Source organism: Epinephelus moara, chromosome 10 (genome assembly GCF_006386435.1).
Source record: "Epinephelus moara isolate mb chromosome 10, YSFRI_EMoa_1.0, whole genome shotgun sequence".
Lineage (NCBI taxonomy): Eukaryota > Metazoa > Chordata > Actinopteri > Perciformes > Serranidae > Epinephelus > Epinephelus moara.
In genome coordinates this window covers 15,784,066-15,811,121 of record NC_065515.1, presented here as the reverse complement: position 1 = coordinate 15,811,121, position 27,056 = coordinate 15,784,066, and the positions used below count along the sequence as shown (strand labels likewise).

At 41.5% G+C, this 27,056-nt stretch overlaps 2 protein-coding genes across 4 annotated transcripts in view; both read right to left on the bottom strand.

Moving 5' to 3' along the window:
• qsox1 (quiescin Q6 sulfhydryl oxidase 1) overlaps positions 1–3,988 on the bottom strand; it is a 32,927-nt gene extending 28,939 nt beyond the window's left edge. The window contains exons 1-4 of the mRNA XM_050056058.1: positions 3,573–3,988; positions 2,556–2,656; positions 348–396; positions 107–209 (exon numbers count right to left, since the gene is read on the bottom strand). Coding sequence (XP_049912015.1) covers positions 107–209; positions 348–396; positions 2,556–2,656; positions 3,573–3,864 — 545 coding nt within the window. The 5' untranslated portion in view covers positions 3,865–3,988. The remainder of the gene's footprint in view (positions 1–106; positions 210–347; positions 397–2,555; positions 2,657–3,572) is intronic.
• A 2,144-nt stretch (positions 3,989–6,132) lies between these two features.
• Positions 6,133–27,056, bottom strand: part of cep350 (centrosomal protein 350) — a 34,888-nt gene continuing 13,964 nt past the window's right edge. For 2 of the 3 annotated variants that reach the window (XM_050054269.1, XM_050054270.1), the window contains 25 exons: positions 26,596–26,765; positions 26,265–26,451; positions 24,350–24,540; positions 23,890–24,053; positions 23,381–23,491; positions 23,083–23,223; positions 22,780–22,919; positions 22,557–22,664; positions 22,244–22,461; positions 21,781–21,995; positions 21,293–21,571; positions 21,042–21,191; positions 20,670–20,830; positions 18,815–18,937; positions 16,977–17,221; positions 16,672–16,871; positions 15,712–15,862; positions 14,991–15,151; positions 14,721–14,854; positions 14,550–14,611; positions 12,537–14,449; positions 11,476–12,006; positions 10,260–10,406; positions 9,830–9,952; positions 6,133–9,630 (listed from right to left, as the gene is read on the bottom strand). In XM_050054269.1, the coding sequence (XP_049910226.1) occupies positions 9,460–9,630; positions 9,830–9,952; positions 10,260–10,406; positions 11,476–12,006; positions 12,537–14,449; positions 14,550–14,611; positions 14,721–14,854; positions 14,991–15,151; positions 15,712–15,862; positions 16,672–16,871; positions 16,977–17,221; positions 18,815–18,937; positions 20,670–20,830; positions 21,042–21,191; positions 21,293–21,571; positions 21,781–21,995; positions 22,244–22,461; positions 22,557–22,664; positions 22,780–22,919; positions 23,083–23,223; positions 23,381–23,491; positions 23,890–24,053; positions 24,350–24,540; positions 26,265–26,451; positions 26,596–26,765 (6,196 nt within the window). In that variant the 3' untranslated portion in view covers positions 6,133–9,459. The remainder of the gene's footprint in view (positions 9,631–9,829; positions 9,953–10,259; positions 10,407–11,475; positions 12,007–12,536; positions 14,450–14,549; positions 14,612–14,720; positions 14,855–14,990; positions 15,152–15,711; positions 15,863–16,671; positions 16,872–16,976; positions 17,222–18,814; positions 18,938–20,669; positions 20,831–21,041; positions 21,192–21,292; positions 21,572–21,780; positions 21,996–22,243; positions 22,462–22,556; positions 22,665–22,779; positions 22,920–23,082; positions 23,224–23,380; positions 23,492–23,889; positions 24,054–24,349; positions 24,541–26,264; positions 26,452–26,595; positions 26,766–27,056) is intronic. The other variant, XM_050054271.1, reaches the window with a different exon arrangement.

Here is a 27,056-nt window from a genome sequence, read left to right as displayed (position 1 = left end):
GACAGATTAACCACTGGCATTTGTCACCTAATGAAAATCATGCAGTCTAACAGCTAAATTCCAAAAATGAATATGGGTATGTGTGTGTTTGTGTGTATGTGTCTACCTAGCGGGCTCCAGTGGAGGGCAGGCAGGGGGCCAGGGCTCCTTATGACTTTCCAGTTTGTCTATGATCCTGTGACGGAGCACCCGAACATCATGAGTGCCAACTGGAGGTCAAAGAGCATCAAGAGAACATTATACACTGATGTTGATTATCATTCATTAATGAATAACTGAGCATGTAAAAATTGCAGACAATTTAAGGTGATGGCTTCTTTATTTCTCACTGGTCTGAGATGTGGTACCTTTAAAAGACTGTCCTGCAGAATCAGCCTCAGAATAAGCATGGAAGAACTGCAAAGTGAAAGAGAGAGGAGGTTTGGGTTACACAGGAAGTGCAGAGAAATAGAGAAATGAGATCAGATGAGACAGCCCTCACACGGCCATGTTGTGTAATGTTCGGTTCGTAGGGGGGGGTACAGCTTTCCCCTCTGCTCGCCTTGACCCCTAAATCCCTCCTGGTTAAAATGAGTCACAGATGTTAAAGCTTCATTGTGTGTTCAAACAGAAGGAGCTCTTTGTTTCATTGGCTCTCGCTGGGTGACAGAGAGGAGAGAGTGTGACACACACACACTACTGCTGACTAATCAGATAGGCTACAAATACAAATGCAGATGTTTGACACTGGAGTGTTTCTGCAGATTGTGCAAAAGTTGACACTGCTGGTGAATAGATTTTTGCATCAACAGTATCTAACCCAGTGATAAAAAAAAACCCTCTTACAGACTGATAACTACTAAAGATAAAAGTAGAAAAGTCCCTTGGTGACTGACTACTAACTTGTAAGTAGATAATAATTTCACTTTTTTTTTTAATTTTAGTTTTTATTTATGATCCTGATTCCAAAAAAGGTGGGACACTGGGTGAAACATAAATAAATACAGAAAGCAATGATTTGCAAATCCTTTTTGACACACAAATGGGGGAAACGAGTATTCAAGACATTCATTTTTTTCATCAAACATAGTTCCAATGCTGCTATTTACATTAAAATTTATGCCAGACAATGGTATTAACTCAATAAAACTACGCTGATGAAGAAATCCTAACATTATATAGAAGTTACGGGCAATATAGTGTAGTGACACAGAAAAACTAGCATTAAACATCCTAAATTAAATTTATTTAAATATGAAGAAGCTTTTGTTTGCAATGCCAGCTTCAAGACATTTCCTGTATGAAGAATCTGATCTCTCAGTGTTCAGATAGGATTTTGGCCCATTCTTAAGCACAGAACCACAAAAGAAATGATCGTGTTAACAACGAAAACACAGGAACAGATAGGATAGATAGAGCCTGGTCACTTAGGAATGAAAAGTTAAACTCTTGAATTGACTCTGGTTCATCAAATACCTTTGTAATTTGCCTGCAAATTAGTCTTTTGTTTCCACACATGCTTATGTACATTATACACCACATGCTAATCTAAATTAAACATACAGTATAAGTGTTAAATAAAGGAGCTCCCAGCCATGTTCGAGCAAAACTGTGAACATTCCTGGTTTTATTGTCACTTCAGAAAAATGTGCTGGAGTGGCATGGAAGTGAGGGGACTAGAAATGTAGTCTGGTGTGCTGCTGTAAGATAAGAGACCACAGCACTGCTGAAATATGGTGGAGTTGCTTCAGAAGTATTCTTTTATTCAATTTATGGAATAAAGAATAAAGAAAGATAAAAGAATAAGGACTTTTTACAGTTGTGCTTCGACAGCACCTGCTTCTCTCGATTTTTAAAGGGGCAGTGGGTAGGATTTAGTGGCATCTAGTTGGACTACAGATTGCAACCAACTAAAATGCCTCCCCTGTGCTAAGCGTAAGATTCCTTCAATATTTATTGTTCAGAAGGTTTTCAACGGGAGTCAAATTATCCGCAGGGGTCTGTTCCTCTCCAAAACAAATGGAGCAGCTGATTAAAAACACTGAATAAAGCAGTTTTCTGGACACTCTTGTCACAGAGGGGCTGCTGCTGAGAACAGTAGCCAATGCACAAACATGAATGGCTCGATCTAGAGCCATTGTTTGGTTTGTCTGTTGTGGGCTACTGTACAAACATGGCGGTGCAGCATGACAGGCTCTGGGGCCAAGGACCCGCTCCCTATGTAGATATAAATGAAACATTCGAAGATAACGAAAACACAGCAAATCCTATTTTCAGGTGACTACACACTAAGGAAAACATACCTATTATATGATATTCCATTTCTGCCAATATACTCCCCTAAATCCTACACACTGCGCCTTTAAGATTGGCTCCAATACTTTCTTTAAAAGTCCCTAAAGTTGGCAACAGTAGACACAGTGGAGCAAGATGTTTACCTTCTCCTAATCACATCTGTCCCTGGTCATCAACTTCACATAATATAACTAAGTGAATGTTCACACAGCAGACATCATGAAAGAGCTGAGAGCACAGTATATGGAGCTTGTGTAAACAGTTTACATACTGTATAATACCTTTATCGTGGGATAAGCCCTGATTTTGAAGCTGGTGCAGACCTTCCTGTTCTCCTCTGCGGCACAGTCGATTGCTGCCAGGTCCACAGCTGGCTTCCACTCTGAAGAACAGACATCAAATGGAGCTACAGTAAATATTCAGAGTACTGTCGACTGCACCTGGTGCAGGCTGCTGACACTGAACTGGGTCCTGTGTGTTGTCCTTGTGCCATGCGTGCCAATATGCACTTTGGTAGATCAACATACAAGGAGTTCATATTGTCAAGAAAAACTTACTATTAATTTGTGAAAGACAATGAGCTCATCACATGTGGGGTAGCCTAACTGGTGGGCCTAAGTACTGATCATTTTACATATTATAAACAGGTATTTTGAGGCCGATCCACAGTTTGAAGGTTGTCATGATGCCAATGATGCATGCAATCCTAATTTCTCTTGTATTCTCATAAATATCAGGTGGATGACCCCCTTAACTCCAAAGCAAGGCATTTGATAGCATGCCAAGACATCAGTTGCCATTGTTGACTGTGTGTGGGAGTCAAACACAGGGCTGAAATACCCCATGACTGTGTCAGGCCTCTTGCCATCATCAGAAACTTTGCCCTCTGCTATCATCCTAATTATATTTATTCTCATGGCTGTGTGATATTTCTCTTGGCTCATGAGTTGCAGAGCTACAGAGACAGTTGGAGGATGTGATGGAGAGCCAGAATAAAAAGGCTTTCATTAGATCACATGCTCTAATTAACAGACAGAAACAGCTTGGTGTACTCACTGTCTCCATGCAGATGATACAAAATATTTAAACAAGGCGGTACTAAAGCTAGAGACAAATGACTGTTAGTGCTAAGTGTTTAATTGTGGGACTTTTTGCCGGCTTGTCATGTGAGTACAACAAGCTCTGAACAATGTTTACAAACAATCATGATTATGAATGATTACACTGGACTAATACTCATAATTAATTGCCATTATAAGCAGCTGCAGCTACGTGACTTGCAGCAGCTCCGTACCAACCTCTGATGTCTCTCGCCAGACTTTTGTACACCGGAGAAAAGGCGATGCAGTGTCCGCACCATGAAGCATAAAACTCTGCCAGTATAGCTGCTGAGGAGTTCACCAAAACCCACTCCACATTTTCCGGACTTAACACGATGACTTGGTCAGTAGCGGTGTACAGTCCAGCCTCCGCGGCAGGAGGGAAAACGAGACAAAAACATAACAAAACCGCAGATGTTGCTACCTTTGAGGGATATACTTGTATTTCTCCGATAAACCGAGACGTGGCACGGCCGTAGCGCCGCGCCATCTTCCCCGTCCGAGCTGCTGCTAACCGTCGGTGTGAACGCAAGTTTTCACCTCCGTGTCACAAAACTTGACACAACTTTTTCTCCCCCTCTTTTCCCGGCCAGCAGGCTTCATGGGTCCTCCCCCTGAAGAGCTCCTAGTCATTTAAAAAACCACCTCTCACAACAGAGTCACACACCCTCTCCACCATCACTCATTTCGCTCGTTCACTTCTGATAGTTGAAGATGAAACGTTGATAACGGCCGTGTTACAGTGACGCGCGAGGACAAGAAGTTTAGTCTTTTGCCCCTTCACGGCCCTCATACAGGAAATAGAATTAAATATTAATAATATTAAATATCGATTAATAAAAAATATTAGCTGATCGTAAACTTTCATTGATTTGAATTAAATATACTTTATCTCGAACATAGAAAATAAAATATATGTGTAAAAAAACTGCAACATGTGCAACAGTATTTTTGTAAGCAACTTAAACGACCATTTCAAAAAAGTTACATTAGCATTTCATTCTTGACCTCCACAAAGAGTTTAACAAATACATTAACAAATAATACCTTTAAAATATACCTTAATTTAGTTTCCACTTTACTTAAAGAGAAGTCAAAATCACTATTTTTGGCCATACACATCACAGGTATGTTCTCACACAGTATGTCACTGAAGAAGCAATTTTCTTATATTGTGATATTCTTGGCAAAATATAAGGCTCTCTGACTACATTTTCTGTTATGCAAACAACCTGTTAAAAGCATCAGCAGAGGTGGAACCAAGTCATTGCAAGTCAAAGTCCCCAGTCCAGTCCCAAGCCAAGAGAGGTAAGTCCCTAGTCAAATTCCAGGTCAAGACTAACAAGGAAAAAGCAAGGTCCAAAGTCCTGAACTTTGAGTTTCAAGTCCTAGACAAGTCATCAAGCGTTCCTCACCAAACATAATGATATTAACTATCACCAAAACAGAATTAATTTTGTATGTTCCTTGCTTGTTGTGTTAACCTCCTGAGACCCTGTGTCCTCATACGAGGACATCACATTTTGGGTTTACTTGACCTTATGAATCTTTCCGATTAACTTAAACCCATTGTCCTTGTTCGTGGACACTTTTTGTGCCATTTAGTGGCAATAAGAGCACAACACACTAATCCATGTAAAAACAATGGCAGCCATCTCTACCAAGTCAGTCTGCAGCAAGAGTGGACAAAAGTGGACAAAAGTGGAGAAAGTCAAAAACCTGATCACATCTTATGGTTGCAACTTGTTGATTTATGATTAATAATGTTTGTAGTTTGATATGGCAACACATTTGACCAATTTTAGCAACAGCAACAGGCTTAGACACAGTTAATTAGAAAGTACTGGTTTGAAGACATTGGGACTTAAATATCATTGGCAATGTTTAGTTTTTTATACTCACGGGGTCCTAGTGATCCTAAATAGCTAGAAAAAGTTAAAAACGTTCCAAACAAAAGTTTGTGTCTCAGGGGGTTAAACTCATCTCATGTTGTTTATAACTTTCTCTTCCCAAAATTGTCTACCTTCAAAATGATACTTGTATGTTGTTGCATGTTTTATGTCTGAATTCAAAAAAATAATGTTAACATTAGTTGATTCAGGAAATAAAAGGAAAATAATTCATTCATGGCACAGTCAAATGTCTCGAGTCCAAGTAAAGTCATGAGTCATTGGTGTTAATTTCCAGGTTATGTTGCAAGTCTTTTTTTGATTTTGTCAAATCTAAAGTCATTTATGACCCAAGTCTGTCATGTGACTCAAGTCTACACCTCTGGTAAATGGTAATATCCTTAGTAATTATCTTTGTATCAAAAGGGCCTTAGCTAGGATTTCTTTACATAGTTTTCTGTGTAATTAAAAAAAATTACAAAGCTCCAATTCTGTACAGCAAATGACACCCTCCCCACAAAAACCCTTCATCGGGGAAAAAAATGGTAGAAACCTCAAGAGCATGTGTAAAATGTGTGTAATCATAGGATGTAACGTCCTTTTGATGCCATGTAACTCCCACATTGCCACTGAACGTGACAGTGGTGTCCACAGCAGTCACTGCAGCCCTGCAGTCAATCAATTCAGGAGTTACAGGCTTCAATTTTTCTGCATTTTGAGACTGTTAACATGGATTCACAGTTCTAATGGAACCAGCAGAAAAACACTCAACATTTAGACTTTTAGGAGGAGATATCTTGGCCTGCTGTCAGTGCTGTGAGAGCACTGTGTGGTAACTACTGCAAACTCAAAACCAAACCAGTCAGCGATGCTTTAGAAACAATGAAAGCTTTATTTACAATTTCAAAGTTCATTTAGTTAACAAATATATATTTTGCACATATTTGCAAAGTAAACAGTGTTTATCTTACAACAATCGTTCAGGTTACAGTAACAGTGGGTCAGATCGGATAGACAGTATATTTACAACCTTAAAAGAATTGTACAAGTCTCCAAGTGCACTTGGCACACACTTACAACACATTATTATTATAAATATTCATAAACATTTCAAAAAGGTGAATCTATTCTGACTGGGTTAATTTGATGATCAAATCTTTTGTGCCTACTTTTTAATTCAGTTATTCAGATCAAACTCGATTAGAAGGTAAAGTTGCTCCATCTACCTCGGACCAGCAGATAGAAGCAACTCTGCCCTACACCAAACAGCTTCAAGCTTCTTGACGATTAATTTATCTACACACTACAGCAGAAGTCTAAGCTGTTTGGTCCACACATGGAGAGCAATGCATAAGACCAAGTACTGCATAGTTACAGAGGGGAACTTAACTCCCCCCCACATACAATCAAATCAAGAGGACAATCCTACAGGGTTTGAGATAAAGCCTTACAGAAAGAGAGAAAGAGTTTCTAAAGTACGAATCATGTCACCATTACAGTTACATATGCCTACAGACCAGACATACAAGTCATACAGCATGGAGAGATTGGTGTCAAATGTTTTTGGTCTTTTTCTACATTATATAACTTACATTTTGAACATACACATTAGCAACTGCTAAAACACTGACAGTAGAAAAAAAAAGTCTCAGTTTAAGGTCACTTTAGCTCCAAACAGTCAGTAAAGATTAACAAGCTCTGTCACTCATGCCACAATGAGTCTGTACACAGTTTGTTGGATCAAAGCAGCGCCGACAGTGAGGACTAAAACAAGCCCTTGGACACAGTCCTACGTGCTCAGTCTCATCAGCTCTATGACTCACACTGTGTGTGTGTGTGTGGAGTGTCAACAATCTAGTTCCTGATACAGTTTATCAATAAAATGATTCAACTATGTCTATATGCACAGATGCTGGGGTGACATGGGTAAGAAGCAGGAAATCTTAAGAGTGAGTCAGCATAAACATTTCCTTTGAGGCATAGAAAATGCTTCCTCATCTATGCTTCAATACAGAAAGATTGATAAGGCAGAAACTTAAGTATTGGCAAACCGGTTAGAAGGAAGAGCGGCCATTTAAGGATCATTTACAAAACTGTAGTATACAGCAGTTGAAAGAGACATTCAAAGAAAATAGGTCCAAAAGGATGTTGAGACATCAACAAAGTTTGTTATAAACCAACTTAAACAGGCACTTAAACTGAATGTTGAGAAAGACTACCCCTGTTGTCTGACTACATCGCCAGGCTACATTCTGATGGCTGGTTTGAACTTGCTGATCGCTGTAAAGCCAAATCTGTCACAGCGGCAAGTGGAGCACAGAACCATGCTGCTACACGACTCAATAGTTTTTGGGCAAATGTTCAGCTGGCTTCCTTTGCAAGGGCGGGGGATGAAGAAACAAGACAAGCACAGGTGTTTTCTCAGGTCAGAGAAAGTAAATGGACTGTAGGAAAAGTAAGGCTCAAATCCAGCATTTCAGTTCTGTCCTATGATGTAAGTCTAAAATATATAAAGTCAGGCCTACTGCCAGTCTTCTGTGTCCCACTTGCATACTATATACTACTTTTTTTTTAAGTATGTCGTGTTACGCACACAAAAAAGACCAAATGAAATATGAAAATACCAGCATGTATATTAAAATTACTTTTGGGTTTGTCTCCAAATGCTAACTCATAAACATTGTTAAATGGGGCGCAAAAGCTTTGAAGCATTTTCTTTGCTGGTTGTTTAAGACGTTTTCAACCTGTTAACATAAGGACACAGTGTATGTGTAGTATGAAAGTGGGACACAGTGATTGTGTCGACCAGTTGGACAGCTGTGGCCTCGATAAAAGTCATACAGAACACTTCTAATTAATCATTAACACTACGACATTTAAATATTAAAACAGTTTTTTTTCCTCCCCATGTTCTTTTTCTGGTTTCAATAGCATTCTTTAAAACCTCCTACGTAATATATTGCCGTGTTCACATTCACATTTCTGTTTGTGCTTTTTGTACAGTTTTCATTAGATGTTAAAATCTGTTCTCAAGATCATTTACAGTTCAAAATGTTCCTTACTCCTCTAATCAAACGTTTTCACGCAATAAATAATATAATTATGGAGGCAAATATTTTTTTCCCCCACACAATATCTGATCTCAGTGACACTCCAATGCAGCATAGTCTCACAATATTCGATCAGTGACGAACTGAAACCGTTTTAGCTCTCCTCCGGCACACTGAGTTAGAAATTCAACAATGATTATAAAGTTAGACTCTCAGCTTTTTTGTAAACATAGTCTCCCAATTAAGAGCCAATGCAGCAGGACATGACGCCAAAGCAAACAAGAAGTATTTAGGGCCAAACAGTGACTGGCGTCCAACTGAGCATGTGTTGTACTTGCTGAAGACCAGACTTCAGGCAAAAAGTCTCAGAAACAACCAAGATGTGAAGATTGCTGCAATAATGCATTATGATATTAACTTAAAGCTTGCTTACGGACCACTTAAATGTGGGAGCTGATCACTGATCACCCAATATGGATGTAAAAACCCTCAAATTACAGCTAAAAATTTAACTTCATAGCCACTGTTTAATGTCAATGAGCTGGATTATGAAGCCAACACAATAATGTGTCACTGTCAAATCACTTATGGACTACACTGTATATTCTTTATCTGCTACTCTAATCTTTGAATCCATATATATATATATTTACTTTCAGATTCAATACAAATATAACAACCTACTTTTGTTCCAGGTGGATTTTATTTTACAGTCTCCCATGGAACGGTCAACTTAGCAGCATCGATGGACTTTAAATGCGAACAAATGGCACAGTCCATTCTATGAAAACATCTACTCATTCTCCAACTGGCATTTACAAAAGGACCAGTCCAGGAGGTGAGAACTGAGACTAGGTGGTGTTAAGGTTTAAGAAGGCTGGGTTGCTCAAGAGGCATTTTGTGTGTACAACAAATTATGTAACCACTACAGTTAGCTGAAGCAAAATTCAGCAAATTATTGTCACAGAGATAAGTAGGAGTTGTTCAGCTGAGAGGTAATGCTGGGACTGAAGGCATCTGAGGGTTGCTGTTGGCACATCAGCTGGTGGAAGACCAAGCGGCGGGAGGTTGGCTGGAGTTCACTGGGGGTGAAGAAAGACTGGGATTGAGCTAGAGGTTGTAGTTAAAATCTGAGCGGGAAAGCTGTCAGGAGAGGGTGTTTTCTCTTTTGGCCCTCTTGTCGTAGATTAGCGTCAGCACGTTTGCAGTGTCCTTCAGCAGAGCATCGAATATGCTGTCTGCCAGCTGCATCTTGACAAACAGCTCGTCCTCATCATAGTTGACCCACTGGGCTTCCTCCTCGTGAAGTTCCTGAACCTGATAGACAAACAGGGTCAACTACTGAAGCACAGTGACTGACATCAGTTGTTTATATTGCTGTGAGTAAAGTGGGAACATTTAACAACTGAAAGTTACATGTCAGTGTCCACTAAACTTAAAAGGAATTGTGTATTAGAATAGGATCTGAACAACACTGTACAAACCCCCAAAATACTTTTTAAAGTTTGGGACCTACCAGAATGTGATCAACTCTGTCTCGCTTCTTTCTGCCAAATTTAAGCATCTTCTGCCAGTCAGTCTTCTGGCTGTGATCTTTTGTCAGACCGTACAGTTTCAATACTTCTGCTGAGATCAGTTCCTGGTGCACAATGTGAAAAAAGAAACAGACCATGTCATGATGTGTGTACAAGGCATTACAATACATTTGAATTTGTAAGACTGCAAAGGATTTTATTACTGCACTCCATAAAATTTGCCTGTAACCAAGGTGATTTAACAAAGCCTAACTGTGAAGTTTGTTTACTTTTCCAGTCACTTTGGAAGATAAGAAACAAACCAACTAACTCATCTAGTTGCCTTTAAAGGTAAGGCAATTTGTATTTTAAAATAAACACATAAATGTAGAATGTCTTTCTGCTGGTGGTGACCGTCCTGCAGTACTGTACCTGGATCTTGGAGAGGTCTCCTGTTGTTTTTACTCTGTGGAAGGAGGAGGACTTGACTCGTCTTGGTTTGACCCACTGAGGCTGATCGGCATTGGGGTCCTCAGCATAGATATCCTGAAGTATCTCCCACGTCAGGTCATACACAGCCTGGGGAGCGACAGAGAGGAATGAGATTTGAGTGCTTAAATGTATAATATTAAATAAAACTGCGCTTCAAGCTGCAGTAGTTTCTCAGGTTCGGTAATCCCATGTTAAGTGAACATAAATGAGTCAGACAACATGTGAAAATGTCAGAATTTACTGCTCTGCAGCTCCAGTATTCACACTCAAAGCAAAGCATCTGACCAACTGAGGCCATTTTTGGAGCAAGAGTCTGAAGTTTGTCAGTAGCAGAGGAGTAATCTCGTAGTTGGAAGACAAAGGCAACTGAAATAGCTGAGTAGTCTTGAAAACATCAAGTTGCTAATCAGAGAGGAATCTGCTGAACATTGGAAACTTGTCTGGCATTTAACCTCGGTCAGCTCAGAGTAAGTTCTGTCTTGATGACTACACTGCAAGTCCAGCTGCTGTCTGCCTCAGCTGGGTTTATACTTCTGCACTGAATCAACGCTGTACTTACATACCCTGACGTTCACCTCCCAGAAATCTAACTGCAACTTAAAACCATTTCCCCTCACTAAAAACAAGGCTTTTATTCACATTAATTTCACAGATAAACAATAAATTGTGAAGTCAATAGAGCCCTCACAAAATAGCGTCTTGTGTGTTATTTAGCCTCGCTACATGAGTGTAGGAAAGTTTGCTAGCCTAATTTATGCAGAGAGAAATGTCATAGGCTTATGCTAACAATGTCAGCATGTTGTATATGTGGGGAAAATGTGCGTAGCAAAAGACAACCGTTATGTCTGTAAGCACTTGAGAGTTATAATGGAGTCAAATATTGTGCTTTTGTTTAATAGTGTTGTGATTAATCAATGTTTTATATGTGTTTTTGGAGTGTTAGTTGAATCAATCAAACTTCACTGCATTTCACAGAAACTCAACAAAGCAGCATAAAACCCCTTCCGTCAACTAGCGTTTCAGAGGTATAATTGCAGAGTGACACAGACACACCGATTGTGGTATTATACACATGCATTCAAGTTTTCAGTGGGCTATCTGTATGGCTGCTTTTGTTATACTTCTTTTTTGATGTTTTACAAGTTCTCCTTTTCACCTTTCTGTAGCTGCGGACACAGAGGGCCTCCGGGTCCTGGCTGCTGGCCTCTTTACCCAGATACTCTTGTGACGGTTTGGGGTTTGGCTGTTGTGCAAGGGTCACTGCTCCCTCCTTCCCAAGGCTGTAGTTCTCCCAGATCTCCTGAGTGGCAGCATGAACCATTTTCTCCACCTCTGCGGCTGAGTGGGGCACCACCATTGCAGGCTGCTCAGGTAATTTGGGGGGCAGGGGGAGAGGCAGCTCAGGTCTAGGTGGAGTCTTTACCTGCGGTTCCCCACCTGATGACGGGACCAGCCCCGTCAGGGATGCTCCAGCTGGTGAGCTAGACCTCCCCAGCCTCGCCTCCTCCTCTTCCTCTCTCTGTTTCTGTTTGAGTCTCTGTTGTTCTCTACGGGAGCTGAGGCCAAAGTCCTCATCAAACCAGTCCTGATCATCACCTAACTCATCCAGCAGTTCGCGGCTCAGTTCCAGCTCTGCAAGTCGCTTGGCGAGCTCCTCCTGACCGCTGGCACCGAGTACTGGACTCTCCTATTGTGAAAGGAAAAAACAGGAAAAAGTGAATGTCAGGCTCACTTCCAATTTTAGATTAAAACCTTCCATAACTATGAATATCTAACTGAACCATGACAAAACAAGTCCCATTATAAATCATGGTTTTACACAGATTTAAAGATTATTCTTTTTTACTGATGTTTCAGACACAAAAGGTTTCAGCAAAGAGCACCAAAATTCAATAAAGTCTGTCAACATTAAGTTGGACTTTGGCTGAGCACATACCAAAAACAAGGGTTCCCCAGGTCAAATCAACAAGTACTGTTTGTCAGTAACTCTATCGTGTCATCGCTGGTGTTTCCACACAATGAAAAATTCCACAGTTCAATCGTGTACAGCACTGTCACATTTGTAAGGTTTTTGTTCACTCATAGTGATATTCTGATTCTATGACTTTGACATTACACAGGCATGACAATACATGGAGACAATATATTACTATTTGTAGCTTGAATTTTTCAAAGTTTTATTGACAGGTTACTAAAGAATCAGAAATATTCACTCACCGGTCGGTTACACAGCTCTGGAGAAGACAGCTCCTCTTTTTCCGCGGGTAGGAAGAAGGGCAGATCATCTTTTTGCGAAGAGAACCATTCTTCTTCTTCAACATTTTCACCAAATAGGTCTCCATTCATCTGGTTGGCAGCTTCTATCTTCTGCTCTTTAGCCTTTTTAATTTCAACAAACTGCTTCAAAGTGTCTTTCACGAAGTTGTTGAGGAGCTTGTCTGTAAATGTGTCTAGTAAGTCTTTGTCCGTCTGTTCTTTCTTAACATCCCTGATATCTGTGGAAAGAGCAGCAAGACTACGCTGGGGTTGTGAGTCTTCTTCGTTCTCAACAAGTGTAGTAATCTCCTTCTGACTCTGCTTCCCAAGGCCAACCGTGTCCAAGTCAGAGATGAGGAGGGTGGTTGGTGCATCTTCAAAGTCTAATATTATGTTGCCATTAGAAATGGGATGCTTGGACTCCTTGTAATGCTGTGAATTGAGGTGTAATCCAGGCTTGTGAGCAGACTCATCTGCTGCCTTTTTATCTCCAGGCCCAAAGACCTTATTAGATGTTTGTTCATTTTCACTCTGTAGATTTCCTTGTTTCTGGGATTTGTGCTCATCTGTATTATGTTTATCTCCACCTTTATCTGACAGACCATCAAAGAATGAATCCTCATCCTCTGTGGTGTCTGTGTAGATCTCATACTTGTCTGGCAGGTGTGTGATCTTGTCTGGAGGAGCAAAGATTCCATGACTCTCATCACACTCAAAGTAAACCACCCCATCATAAGTGCCGTTGTTGCTCCCCTCAGACTTATCCAACTCAACGCCAGCCCAGAAGCCATTAGCAAAGCTGGTTGGACCTTTGAATCTCAGAGTGCCGGGCTGAACACCGCCGACAAGAACACGATCTCCGATGGTAAAACTTGGCATTTCATCTTTAACAGGAGAGAGAGGGGTGTGCAAAGGAGAGATGGGCGGTGAGTGGCTGGAATTAACAATATCCTTGCCGTCATGTTTGGAGTCTTCTGTGTGGTTATGAAGATCCAGCAGTCTCCCAGACTGGTGGCTAGCTCCACTAGTCCCTGAATGATGACTCAGTTCTTCAGCTATTTCCTCCTCTACCTCCTCATCCTGGCTGTCGTACGGTGTGGCTCTGCTAGGTGAGTCCTTTTTCGAGCCCTTGATCTCAGTAGGGGACACTGAGATGTGAGAGACAAGCTTGGAACTCTGACGCTCCTCCCTGGGTGAAGAATCCACTGAAGACTCAAAGTCATCATGATAGCCATCCGCTACAGGAGAGGAGGCCTCGACATCCTTTACGGGTGCCTCCTTCTTTGAAGAGAAGGCAACCGAGTCAGGGGAGCAGGAATGATCGCTGGATGCAGCACTATAGCTTAAATGTTGTGATGTTTTGAGGTCCATTGCAGCTGATTGTGACTTATTAGAGGAGATGATGTTAGATTTTGCAGCTTCCTCAGCTTCAGATATTTCCCTTGTCTTAATTTGTTTATCTTGTTCTAAGCTGAAAGATGGGGAGTATCGATGTTCTTCACTCATGGAAGAAGAAACCTGTTTAGATGTAGACAGCTTCTCTTGGGAGTCAAGTCTGTCTTCCTTTTCTAATTTGAAAAGATGTTCAGAATGTCGATCCTCAGATGTGGAGCTCACTTTCACCTCCAGCTCTTCTTGAATGTCAGATTTTTGATAAGACGGAACGTTTTCATCACCAGACTCGATTATCTGTGCCTTGGCTTCCTTAGAGGAAGGTCTTACAAGACCCTCTGTGGACAGGCGGCTCCTGTGTCCTGAGGGTGGACACTCTGGGCTGCCTTGTACTGGGGTTGGAGTGACTGTTGGTGGGTCATCATCAGACAATTCTTCAGGCACTGAGGTGGATCTACTGAGATCAGGTTCAGGACGGGCATCTGTCATGAAAGGAAAGGGTCAAATTATTATTGTTTATCTGTTAAAACACACTTTAAAAAACTTTAGGTATATGCTAGTTATGATGAGGACATCACTCACTGTGATCTAATGAAGCATCAATTCGTGTCCTTTCAGAGTCAGAGATTTTGCTGGTTTCCGACCTGAAAAAAAAAAAAAGAAAAGAAAGATTTGCTTTAATTAAACACCAATTTTTCCTAACTCATATGACAGTATGAGACATGTTGTCATGTTTACAGCTGTTTTTGTTACCTGTGAGCAGGTGTTTTAATACTGGACTGCTCTGCGATTGAGGTGGAATCTTTATTCTGAACCTTCGTATCAGATGTCGAGTCTGGCTCCTTGTTCAGTTCTGCCTTTGTTTTCTCGATGAAGTTGTTGTAGCTCTGAAAGGAAAAGCAGGAGAGCAACACACATACAGACACATTAACAAAAACATAATCATCCAAGTTTGAATGTTCAAACTACATCTCAACATTCAAACAAACACCCATCTAGAAGCACACACTCATACACATTTACCTCCAACTGCTTCAGCAAACTGGCCTCCTGTGCCTTCAGACGCTCTTTGTGCCTCTTCTTCTGCTCTTTCTTCAGCTGGTAGGCCATAAACTTTCGTTTTCGGAGCTCTTCTTTCAGGGCCTTGATTCGACTCTCTATGTCACTCTGGTCTGAAATGGGTTCTGAAGGAAATTTTTGATGATAAATCACAGTTAGAATGTGAAACAAGCGCCAGATCTCTGATTAGCAAAGGGTAATCCAACTTTGTGCCCACTCGAACTCAAACCCAATTCTTTGGAGATTAGTGTACATTTTCTTTACTAAGAATGTGTTAGGGTCATTTTGGTGCATGTTTCTGTGGCTCGTACACAATGAACAAACAGTATTACAAAGATTAGAGGTTTAAACAGTGGCCTGAAAATGAATAAAACACATTCAGCTATAATACTGGGCCAGCAGAACTGTCTTTACTGGTGCAGTAACTAAGTCCAATGCAAAGTGTTCTCTCCTCCCATCCCACAGCTAAGCAGGTTAGGTATCAAGGAAGTGCTTGCATAATGTATTCCTGGCAGCATCACATTATGCCTGACTACACAGCGCCAGCAATATAGCTGCATTATATCCACTCTCTCTTCTCTCCCCATTCTACCTTCTCCGAGAACTACCAGGAACAACGATACACCCCCCAAAAATATTACAGTGTATGTTCTGTGTATGTGTGTTATGTTGTTGGGTAACTCACCAGTCTGCGTGGGCAGGGGGGATTCAGCTGGCTGAGTGCGGGCCTGGTTGGGGGTCCGGGAGGAGGACCGAAGCTGCATCTTGGTTTTGCTGCTGCCATCCGAAGGAGAGGCAGCAGGGCTGTGGCTGCCTTTGAATGGAGACTGGAGAGACTAAAGAGGAGGAGCGGAAGAGAAAGGAACATTACTCAGGGTATAACAACAGTCAGATGGACTAAAAGAGGCATGCCTGAATTAATATTTTACAAGCACAGTAAACTAACAACTGCTTAGTTACCCCCTTGCATGTCCCTCAGAAAATATAAAGCAACACTAAGTATTTTCATTAGTTCAATAAAAACTACAAATAATCCTGAACAGCATCTAAACAGAGTTCTTTGGGATGAAGTCAACTGAAGCCTGTACACTCTCTCGGACATATGAGGGCAGTTTTAGAAAAGCTATATTTACACTCAAAATGAACGCAGCTAGCATCAAACAGGGTGTCTACAGGTATCATATATTTATATTTAATGCTTTTTAAGACCTTTTCAATATAAATTTAACCAAATTCAACACTGATTTTTAGACAAATCATATTTTTCTTATTCAACATTGCGGCTGAGTATAAAGGTAAGTAGTGTATATGTAGTCCTGTGCAGAGGTAGGTTATATGTAGGAGTAAAGAGTATGAAAAAAAGACAGTGTCAGGTTCATTGGTAGGTTTAAGATGTGTAATATTCATATTTTAGACTTTCAGGCTGAAGAGCTTGACTCATTTTGACAAAAATAAATCAAAAGATGGATAAATTAAATTAAATAAAATGTCTGTGGCAATTAAGACATAGCAAATTCAAATTTAAGACTAATTACTTTTAAGGCCTGATATTTATAAAATGAATTTAACACATTTTAAGGACCTGCAGATACCCTGTTGCAGAGATGAGACTAAATACTGAAATAAAAAAAACATTCATGCGTACTTGTCTGCCAGGTGACTGGGAAGCTGACGTAAAGTCCTGGGTGTAATTTGCAGGGCTGCTCTGCACGGAGGCCAAAGGCGTTTCAGGGATTGACGTAGGTTGTACTGGAGATGGGCTTCCTGGCTGCTGGGACCCCAGTCCCTCTGTGTGTATGCTGGACTCAGGCGTCACTGAGGAACAGTCGCCTTCACTCACATACTCTGAAAACAGACAAAACATGAAGTCATTATTATTTGTCCAGATTAATTTTGACCTGATTTTGACTTTAATCCTTTCAAAAAACAGCGAGGATCCCGTTGCTTCACCTTTCTCACTGTCGGTTCTGGGCTCTGAGCTTCGGTGATGACTGGGGCTGGGGCTAATGTCTGAGATCTCCTTTTCCTGACTCTCTGCCCCGTCCCGAGGCGTTTGTCTGTCCCACACAGCCAGGGCCTCTTTTTCCATCCTACGGACCTCTGCCTCCTCCTGGTCGAGACGCTGTTTCCACTGCAGCAGCTCCTCGGCATGGTGACGCCTCTGCATCAGCTGCTGCTCCCGCTTTGTCAGGAACCTGAGGAAGAGGATGGTAAGAATGATGGGAAAAGAGAATAAAAAGATGAGGAAGGAGTGGAGGAAGAGATGATGGTGAGAGGAAAGGTGAGGAAATGAAAAAATGAGGGAAGAGACAGGAAAAAGATGGGTGATGAAGGAGGTAGCAGTGAAGAGGGAGAGAAGGGTTTAACAAAAACATTTAGAATAAGGAATGTTAAACATGACATCGCAGAAGCAAGCAGACCCAAATCACCTGGACATCAAGTTATCACTGCAAACTCACCTCAAACCTCTAACTCAGACACACACACATACACACCCAGTACATGCTTTACTTATTTATTTCCCTAGAATAATCATCCAAATAAAGAAGTGTACAAGCACCCATTAAATAACAAGCATTAAGTGATGACATGTCACTCGGGAGAAAAGGAGAGCAGGGAAATAACAGTGAAGATGCCAGATTCATGCATCAGACTGAAACCCAGGGGTTGAACGCTGATTGGGTGCAGTCACACACACCTTAAACACATGTAGCAGTTAAAGCAGATAGAAAAACATCTGTATGAATGTCTCTTTAGAAAGACATCTTCTTCCCCTGAACAATGAAGATAATGAAACATACAGAATTTCTAATTTCTAAGTCTAAACATTTCTCTGTAGATGTATCAGAATAAAGTGCAGTCAGGTATAGCTGTTGTGAAATGTGGCCCCCCACAGCTTTGGGTGCCATTACAGTGCAGTATTATTTAGCCTTAATCTAATTCAGAGGCCCTTCTCTCGACCTAATGTATACTGATGACAAGCCAGATACTAAAGAACCAGACTGGGAGGTTCTTTTAGTGCCTTCCCAAACTCTATTACAGCCAATGGCCATCTGTACTTATTATCCAATCCTATGCAACAGTTACCTAATAAAGAGAGCTAGTTAAGATTTACTGGGCTCATTAAAGAGATAGACTACTCTATCTCTGGTCTGTTCTCTGCAAGAAGTCCTTTACTTCCATGTCATAGTGTGGTTTTATCTCAGAACATTTTGTATCAACAACTGGGGCTGGAGCTGACCAGCCAACAGCCACAATATAAGGACACTGAAGAGAGATGCACTGCAACATTCATTTCAAGAGGCAAGAAAGAAAGAGGGGAAGAGTCGTTAATTTAACACCACAGAAATAAGTGAAATCCCAGTGTTGAGTCTGAGATTCCCATCCAACAAGGAAGGCTCCTATTTAAAACAAACACAACCTTTTACCTTCACAAAAAAATTTAATTTGACCTCTAATATTCTCAATGTAACCATTTTGTTTCTGGTTTAAAATTGCTCCTCAACCAGAATGCTTTAACGCACACATAATGCCATTTAACCAGAAACACTGGCATAAAAAATATGTTTTAAGTGAAGCTGTTAAAGGGTTAGTTTATTTCAGCGAGGCAGCCTTCCTTGGGCACTTTTCAAACTTTCACTCAAACTCTTCCCCCGACAAATTTAATCCTGGAAACAAACCAACACATCCAATCAGTCATCNGGGGGTGGGGGGGGGGGGGGGTGAGGCAGGGCAGGGCAGGGCTAGGTGGTAGTGCTGGGCAAGAGGTAGAGAGCACTATACAGTACCTGACCAACTGGTTGTAGATAAAGAGCTGGAATTTAGGGTGGAGGTTGGGAAGACAGACACTGAGGGAGGCCCAGTGGTGGGCCGTGAACACAGAGAAGAAGTAGTGGACAGGGGAACAGTGTCTATAACACACAAGCACGTGACAGACAACGTCAAAAGAGTCGCACAAACACGGGAATGGAAACAAACAACACACAATGCAGAAGGGGGGGGAAACATTAAATACACAGGAGACGTAAAGGGAAAGGACAAGTAGAGAGAAAGGGAGAGAGAAGAGCAATATGAGCAAATGTTGTTTTAATTGCACCCAAGGTGTCAGTCTGACAGGTTTCTGTTAGAATATGGCTACTTTTAGATGAATATGTTTCGGACGACCATGAACATTTAAGCTAGCCTGTGGGTATGGAGCGCGGGGGGTTGGTTGGGGGTATGATCACTGCAAAACCTGCTTATGGAGGGGGTTAAATGATAGAGTTAACAGTAAACTGCTTTAGATGAAGTGATTACAACATTGTTAGTTTGTTATATCAAGCTGAATATAGACAGTGGTAATAGAGAGTGACAGAGGGAAGGGAAGAAACAATGATAGTTTATTAAAAAAGGACCATAGCAAGCAAGCAAGCCAGTAAATGCATGATCTGACAGAAACATGTTAACACTTTTTTGTTTTTGTCAGATCCTCTTAATAATTTTCTTTTGCTGTGATCTAAACCTAATGGTGGTGATTATAAACTTCATAATGGATTAAAATTAACAGGAGCACAAATCCCAAATTGTGTTGCTACTATAACTTTAAACAAATCTAGACCTAAAAATGTTGAAGTGCTCCCACAGACGTCCTGTGATTCAGAGCCAAGTTATAAATCCTAAACCTCAGAACAATTAACCCACTTATTGGAGCTACCCGGTCATGAGAGGCTCGACAATCACCTGACCAAAGCTGTTGGCCAAGTCTAAAAACCCTGGAGGATGTACAGGAACTCCAAGCACATCCAGTTACTTGTCAACGCAAGAAGAAGTGGGTAGAATAAAAATGATGGTATGCACAACCAATGTCTGTATTATCTGGAAAATAACTCTGCCTCGGCAACTGAAAGTTTTAATACTAACATTACATAGTGTTACAATTATTTAAGTGTAATACTGTGATGTTTTTGCTTTGTTACATTTATTTAGGACTGCAGCAGATCACTCTCAGATTCTCCTACAAAGTTATAGCTTGTACAAATCTGAAGTTAAGGGGGCATTGTAGCAGAGAGTGTGGATTCTGGTCTGCTTTGGAGGGAGAACAACATGGAGCATGCTTATCTTCACATCCACACATTCACACATCCACCGCATTTTAAACAGCAAAGTTAAGATGGCATGCACTATTAGTATTCATTAGTTTAGTTCCTAGTTGAGGTAAAAACCTTGTGTGTAGAATTACAATATTTCTGACTTTTATGACTTGTCATGGCAGAATGAATACAAAAAAATGGCACTTTTGCAAAAAGCATAGCACGTCACTAATTCAGAGCCACTCAGGTGTAAAATATATCAAAACAAAGCTTTACCAATTTTAATAAAAGCCCTACCACAGGAGAAAGGCGCAAGGAAACAGTAATACTAAATCATAGTCTGTATCAACATATAGTCCATGGTAATGGACTCAGACTGTGATCAATTTTTTGAAAATATTTTTACAAGCACAAGAAAAGTAAAACCCAGAGGGGAAAAGCAGCAGGACACACCAGGAGTAAGCACTGTTAAAACACTGACAGGGGAGCAAGACTTCTGATAATTCACTAGCTAAATTCTCAGTAAGAGGAGAAAATGCAGTTAATAAATGAAAAATGAAAGAAAAGCCTTTACTTCTCATCCATGTGACAGCGCATCTTCTTCAGCTTCTGCATGATGCTGCTGGTCTCACTTCCAGAGATGGAGAGTGAGGGAGAGGGGCTGCGGATATCTTCAGCATGTCTCATGTTTGGGGAGGCTGCCTCGGACACAGGGGTTTCTGACACAGGGGTCTCCTGGAGGACGGATGAATGGACATACAGACACGCCAAGTATTAGTGAAGCCAGTAAAAAAAAATGGCAGCATGTACTGCAGTTATTTGTTTCTTTCTTGATTCCATTAAGATCCAACCTCTGTAGGACAACAACACTGCAATGAAACCCCTTAAAGCTATATGTTCCTAGGTATAGGCTGTGACGGTGATTAGTAACTGCTGCACTACTCACAGGTGGCGCTTCACCCCCGGCACACTTGAGACGCTCCTTCAGTCTTAATGTAGAGTTTCTCATCCGCTCAATCTCCTCCTGCTGCTTCAGCAACAGCTGCCTTTCCTTCCTGGCTGCTTTGTTGGCCTCCTGAAGTCGTTTGATCTCAGCCTGGGAACATGAGTACAGCAGGAGAGAAAGTTGGTTAAGATCACAGTATACCTCAAAGCTTTATTGCCACTTAATGTCAGTATATTTCCTTCTGCATGTACCTGTTCTTGTTGCAGCTTCATCAGAAGGCCCCTCTGCTTCTTCCTGATGGGAGGCATTTTGTCGTCCTCTCCCTTGTCCCTCAGCTTCTTTTTCTGGTGCTCAAGCCAGGCAAGCTCAGTTCTGGTCTTCTCTTTGAGGGCTTTCTGGCGAAGATGCAGCAGAGAGCTCTGGTGCTGCAGTCTTACCTCCTCGTCCTTCATGTACTGACGCACCATGTCCATGGTGAACTGGGAAAAGCTGTCCTGTCCGCCAGAAAAGGCCATGTTTGCATCCTGAGACTGCAGCAGAGCGAAGGTAAAAAGATTGAGGTTATGAGGAAAGGAGATTAAAGGGGGAGCAAGGGAAAAAGGAGGAGTAAAGTGAGGTAATGAAAAGTTATTATGTGTGAGTCAACAAAAGAAAGACAAAAACCACATGTGCAACGAGGAACATCCACGAGGAAGGATATGCACTGGCAAAAGTTTGTACGATGACTCCGCCCCCTCACCTTTAAGATACTGTGTGCCCCTGAAACTGATGTCATGGTGTGATTGGCTCCATCATCCTCTGATTCTTCATGGTGGCGGGACTTCTTCTCCATAGTTCCACGGCGGTGCGCCTCAGACGGCAGCAGAGAGCGGAAGGAGCGCTCTTCTATCTCATCCTCTGTCATGGACTCATCAAACTTCAGGGAATACTCTGTTGCCACTGACGTACTGTCTCCTGGAGGGCCATAAACAAGATGAGCTCAGTGTAAGTGTGATTTTTAGGTGGCACCGAGTGTTCACACAGTTTTGGCTTCAGTACAAAATAAATCATAGTAATGAGGATTTCACATTTTGTCTAACAGTGGTGTTCACACTTATGTAACAGCAGTCCATCCCAGTTGAACAAATAATAGGGCAATGCTGTGTGCACATGAAAAAAGCATGTCAACTTTTAAACTATGAACTGTGCTTGTCATCTGATACCTTTCTCATCCACTACAGAGGGGACGCTGTCACTGCAGAGGGAATCATTTGCTGCTATAAGAACTTCCTCCTCTATGGAGCTGCTGCCTGCTTCCTTGTCCGTCCTCTCTTCAGCTCCACCTTTCCTACGTTTCCCCTCTGCTGTTTCTTTTTTCGCCCGTTCTCTGCGGTCTGAGGAGACATGTGACGGGCTATGGTGGCTGCTGGAGTCTGCACAACTAAGGAACGAGGCAAAGGACAGAGTTAGTGTCTACTTTGATTTCTCTTCCTGAAACCAGAGAAACTAGTGCTACATAAGAAGCCTGTGTGATACCTGAGGTTGGGTCTTCTGAAGGACAGAGAGTCAGAGTGACTGAGGCTGTTCAGGGAAGACAGCGGTTCCTCTGTCCTGGTCCGTCTGCTTGACACCTCACTAGGGAAGCTGTAAGAGAGCATGCAGAAGACACTTAAACATGAAACAGATACTAAATTTAAAATGATAGTTCAATTTAGTATGCAGTCTCTATGATCAAACACAGAAGGTGTTTTTAGTTTACCTGTCAGAGTCATTTTTTTCCTGTCGCTGCTTTGAATAGGAGCTCTGCTCTTCTTCCCGCTCGTCCAACATGGAGGAATCGGAAACATCACGAGGGACAGCCAGAGCTCCTGCTACCTGCGACCGCGCCAATTCTGTCATCTGACGGACAAGAACACAATCTGATGAGTCCTATACTGGATTTTACACTTTCCTCTGCATTTATTGTTATTTCTTTACTGAAACTCAACAATCAATCAGCTTTTGTTACAAAATGAAGACATGGGCTGTTTTCCAGGCGGAGAGGAAGGCAGGGATTGCTAACCTCCTTGATGTGTCGGGCAGTGTCGGCTGTGTACCGTGCTGCCTCAGCCTGTTGACTCATCATCTTCGTAGTTGCCTCCTGGAGGCCCTCCAAGGTCTCTTTTTGATTTGCAGCCAAGTTTTCCTGCAATTCTAAATGAGCCTGGACAAAACCAAGCAGAGACATCACACACACAGAAAAATAAAAGCACTCATACCTTAGAATAAAAAAGGTGAGGAAGCAAACACTAAAGCTATTATCTGCAAATGCACATATATAGTTGTGTGTATGCATGGATGTGTGTGTGTTGATGATGTACCCTGGCCACTCTCTGCCTGTTTTCCTCCAGCTGCAGCTGTGCCTCCAGCGCTTCCCTTTCAGCCTTGATCTTCAGCTCATAGAGTTCACGCGCATGACTCTGCTGCCTGGCCTGCAGGGTCAAAGGTCAGTGAGCAGGTCAATACAGGGCATCAATACAGGCATTAGTGAGGTAGTAAGTCACTCAAACGTATGAAGGCCAAAAAAGCTCTTTAAGTATTTGTCATGTAAATGTTATGCAGTGACAATAATTCATTTAAGTCCCCAATAAATACAATTATTGGGAATTACTTAATTATATGTAACTGACATTTGTATTGTACAGAAAAAGGCACAGTTTAGAGGATGTGCTGCCTTAAAATCATTAATAATAAGCTATATCCAAAATGTCAAATTGTCACAGTGTCAGCCAAAAACAAAATGATGGAAGCTGTGTGTAAATACATTACTTCAAAACACGTGTCAGAGACTTTCCAGATTTTGGCCTTTAGCGACAAACCCCTTCTTTACCTTGAGCATCTGGGCCAATGACACACTCTCCTGCTGTGCCATCGACACACCCATCACCCTCTCCACGTCGCCCAGCTGTCGGACTGACTCTTCTATGGACTCCAGGTACTGAAGCTCTGCTGCCATGCGCTGCTGCAACACAGCAGGGGAATACTGTAGTTCACCTGGGAGAAAGGAGGGGCAGATAGGGAGAGAGAGAGATTAATAAAACTGGATGTTGGTGGAGTGTGGCACTTTAAGAATAACAAGATTTAAAAATAAGTCGCAACTTCATCAGATCAGCTGAAGTTGTGACTTCAGCTGAGGGTAAAACCAGGTACACTCTGTCTGGAAAGCTTTTTTATATATGACCCAGCTGAAATCACAAATACTTAAACCTCATGTGCATTCAAACCATTTTTTCCTATTAAAGTCCTGCTTCCCATAGAATCTGTTGTCTATTATATTAAAATTAGTTTACCTGTGGTCTTGGTCTCTGCTCTACCACTGTGACCTGTGGTGCCTGGGTTTCCATTATTTGCCCCCAGAGAGCCACTTCTCACCAGCTCACTGGGGGAGTCTGCTCCTGGAGGAGAACCAGAGTATGGAGAGCCTGACAGAGAAGACTGTTTGGGCCTGGCTGCTGAGGACCTCTTACTGTCGAGTCCCAAACTAGAAATATATTTAGAAAAACAGAGATAGAAAAAAAAGCTCAGGTAAGTAAAAAATAAAACAATCATTAACTCTTGTAAAACCAGACATCTCCTCTAAATTGGATTTGTTTGCAGCATTCAGGTTGATGGGTAACAGACTTAAATGTAACACTCGTCAAGATGCATTTAAAACCATACAGATTCTTTACAACACAGTGTTTTGTTGTTTTCTTAGAACAAATTCTAAAATTAGTTTTTGAGTCATACATATGAAAAAGGGATGTTGCAAGCTTGCAGAGAGTGCTGACCATTTTGAATAGAAGGCCAGCTTAACTACATGATAAAGAAAGAGGGGGGCCCTTGTCCTGCAAAACCTAGGACTGACTGAGGCAGCATATCCCTGCTGTGAGAGGCCCAGACTATGAATGGCTATATTGTGCTGCTCAGAGATGATCAGAGGCCAAGGACGATGTCTGCAGAGATCAGGATACACTCCCCCAAGAAGGAAAGTACACTGTGGCACCTTTTTTCTCCAAGGATAACACACTGGCTCAATTCATAAGTCATAATGCAACAATAGTACTACAATCTCAATGCTTAAACAGTTAGCTATCATAACAGAAACTGATATAAATGCAATCTGCCAAAAGCTTACAGACCTCATTAAAAGCTATAGTGATGCATGTGCTGTCACGACAGAAAAGAAAACACTAATGAATACTAAGACACCACAAGTTAAAAAGCAACCTACTTTGTAAATGCTGCAAAGTAGGCTACAATCCTGTCTGAATGTCTTGCCTTTATCGTGTAAGGCACACAGGCTCCACAGAGTGGCAGGAATCTGTCACCTGGGCTTTGGAGTACCATTAACAGGCTCAAATGTCACTACTGGGCACTCAGATTAAAAGAAAAAAAAAAAACCTCTCTCCTTTCCTTTGGCAGCAGGCCCAAGCTGTGGCGGAGCTGGCTGACCCAACCAACCACCCTGCAGGCCCCCCAAAACAAAATAACCACTGTTTTCTGTCTCGGGTCGAACTGCAGCCTCCTCCTGTTGCTGGGCACTAAATGGCTGCTTAAACCCTCAAGTCTTCAACAGAAACAGCAAGCCACAAGACTGTTTAGACTGGCAGCCTCAACTAGGGTTCTCTGAATGTAGTTTAGTAATTAGACATGCCCGGATAAATTAACCTCTTACTGATTATATACCAAGTGGAGGTTTCTGAGCGGTTGCAACAGCAACAACTGAGATGACCCAGTGCTGAAAAGATCCCATTCATGTCTAAGTGTACACAGATTTTTAAATGACATTTTAGTTCCACTTGGAAATACACATGGCTTTGCATTCTTATTACAATATTAATTTGTATCCAGTAAAACAAAAGTACCCAAAGATAAAGAAACATCTATAACTTACCATATCTAAACCAGCATCAAAATATCCCTGTGTAAGCATATAGCACCACTGCTCTTCCCACAAAGCAATGTTTCACTGAAGGTTACAGAAAACCAGGAAGGAAGGAAATACCAGAGACAGTTGGATGTATAGGTAATTCAAACTTGTGGGAAAACAATTCACCATTCATTCACCTCTCTGCCGCTGCACAGTCTCTTCAGTTTTATATCTTAGAGTTGCTTTTAACTGAAATCACTCTGTGAAACCTTGCAGGTGAAAAGACTGACAGCAGTAGACGAAACCAAAACCAACAAACGTCCCTTTTAATGTAGACAGACAGTGATCGTTACCTTTGGTGAGAAAGCCCTGATGTTTCCCCTATGGCGTCATTAGAGTGGACACTCTTGGCCTGGCTGTGGGCAGAGCTTTTGTCTGAAGCTCTCTTCCTGGAGTCAGAGGATAACTCCTCAGAGGGAGGTGAGCAGGAGCTCCTTTGCTCTTCCACCAGAGTAGCATCACTCTGGTCTGATGCTGTGCCTGCAGAGGAGTGGAGTAGTTATATTGTGCAGCAATGTCGTTTGTTTATTGCAAAAACAAAACATGTGGCCATATTTTCTTTATAAAAAGAAAATTAAAAATTCAGAGTTGTCCAAGAAATTATGCAAAAGTATTCATTCTCACCTCTTCTTCTGCTAGAGTGCTTGGAGAAGGGTGAGGAGCCAGATGTTGAACCAGAGGAAAGATGAGGTGAGTGAATAGATGAGTGAAAAGATGAATGGTGGGAGTTTATGCCTCCTGTGCTTTTGTCATAAGGAGACCTCCTCATCAGCTCCTCAAAGTGACTGTTCACACTGATTAAGAAAGGAGAGACGTACGATAAATCACTCTAAAATAAAATTCAGGATTTTGACACAACACAAAAAAATACATTAAAGAAGCTGGACTCAGAGAATTTTTACTTTTTTTTTTTTTTTTAACTTTAAAAATGACTCAAAACAATTATTATCAAATAAGTTGGCAATTAATTAAGTATTTGACAACTAATGGGTTAATTGATTAATCATTGCAGCTCTACTGTTTATTCTAAGAAACCTGAAAGGAAAAATCTATGAACTCAGGAACTCAGAGGGAGATTGCTGTCT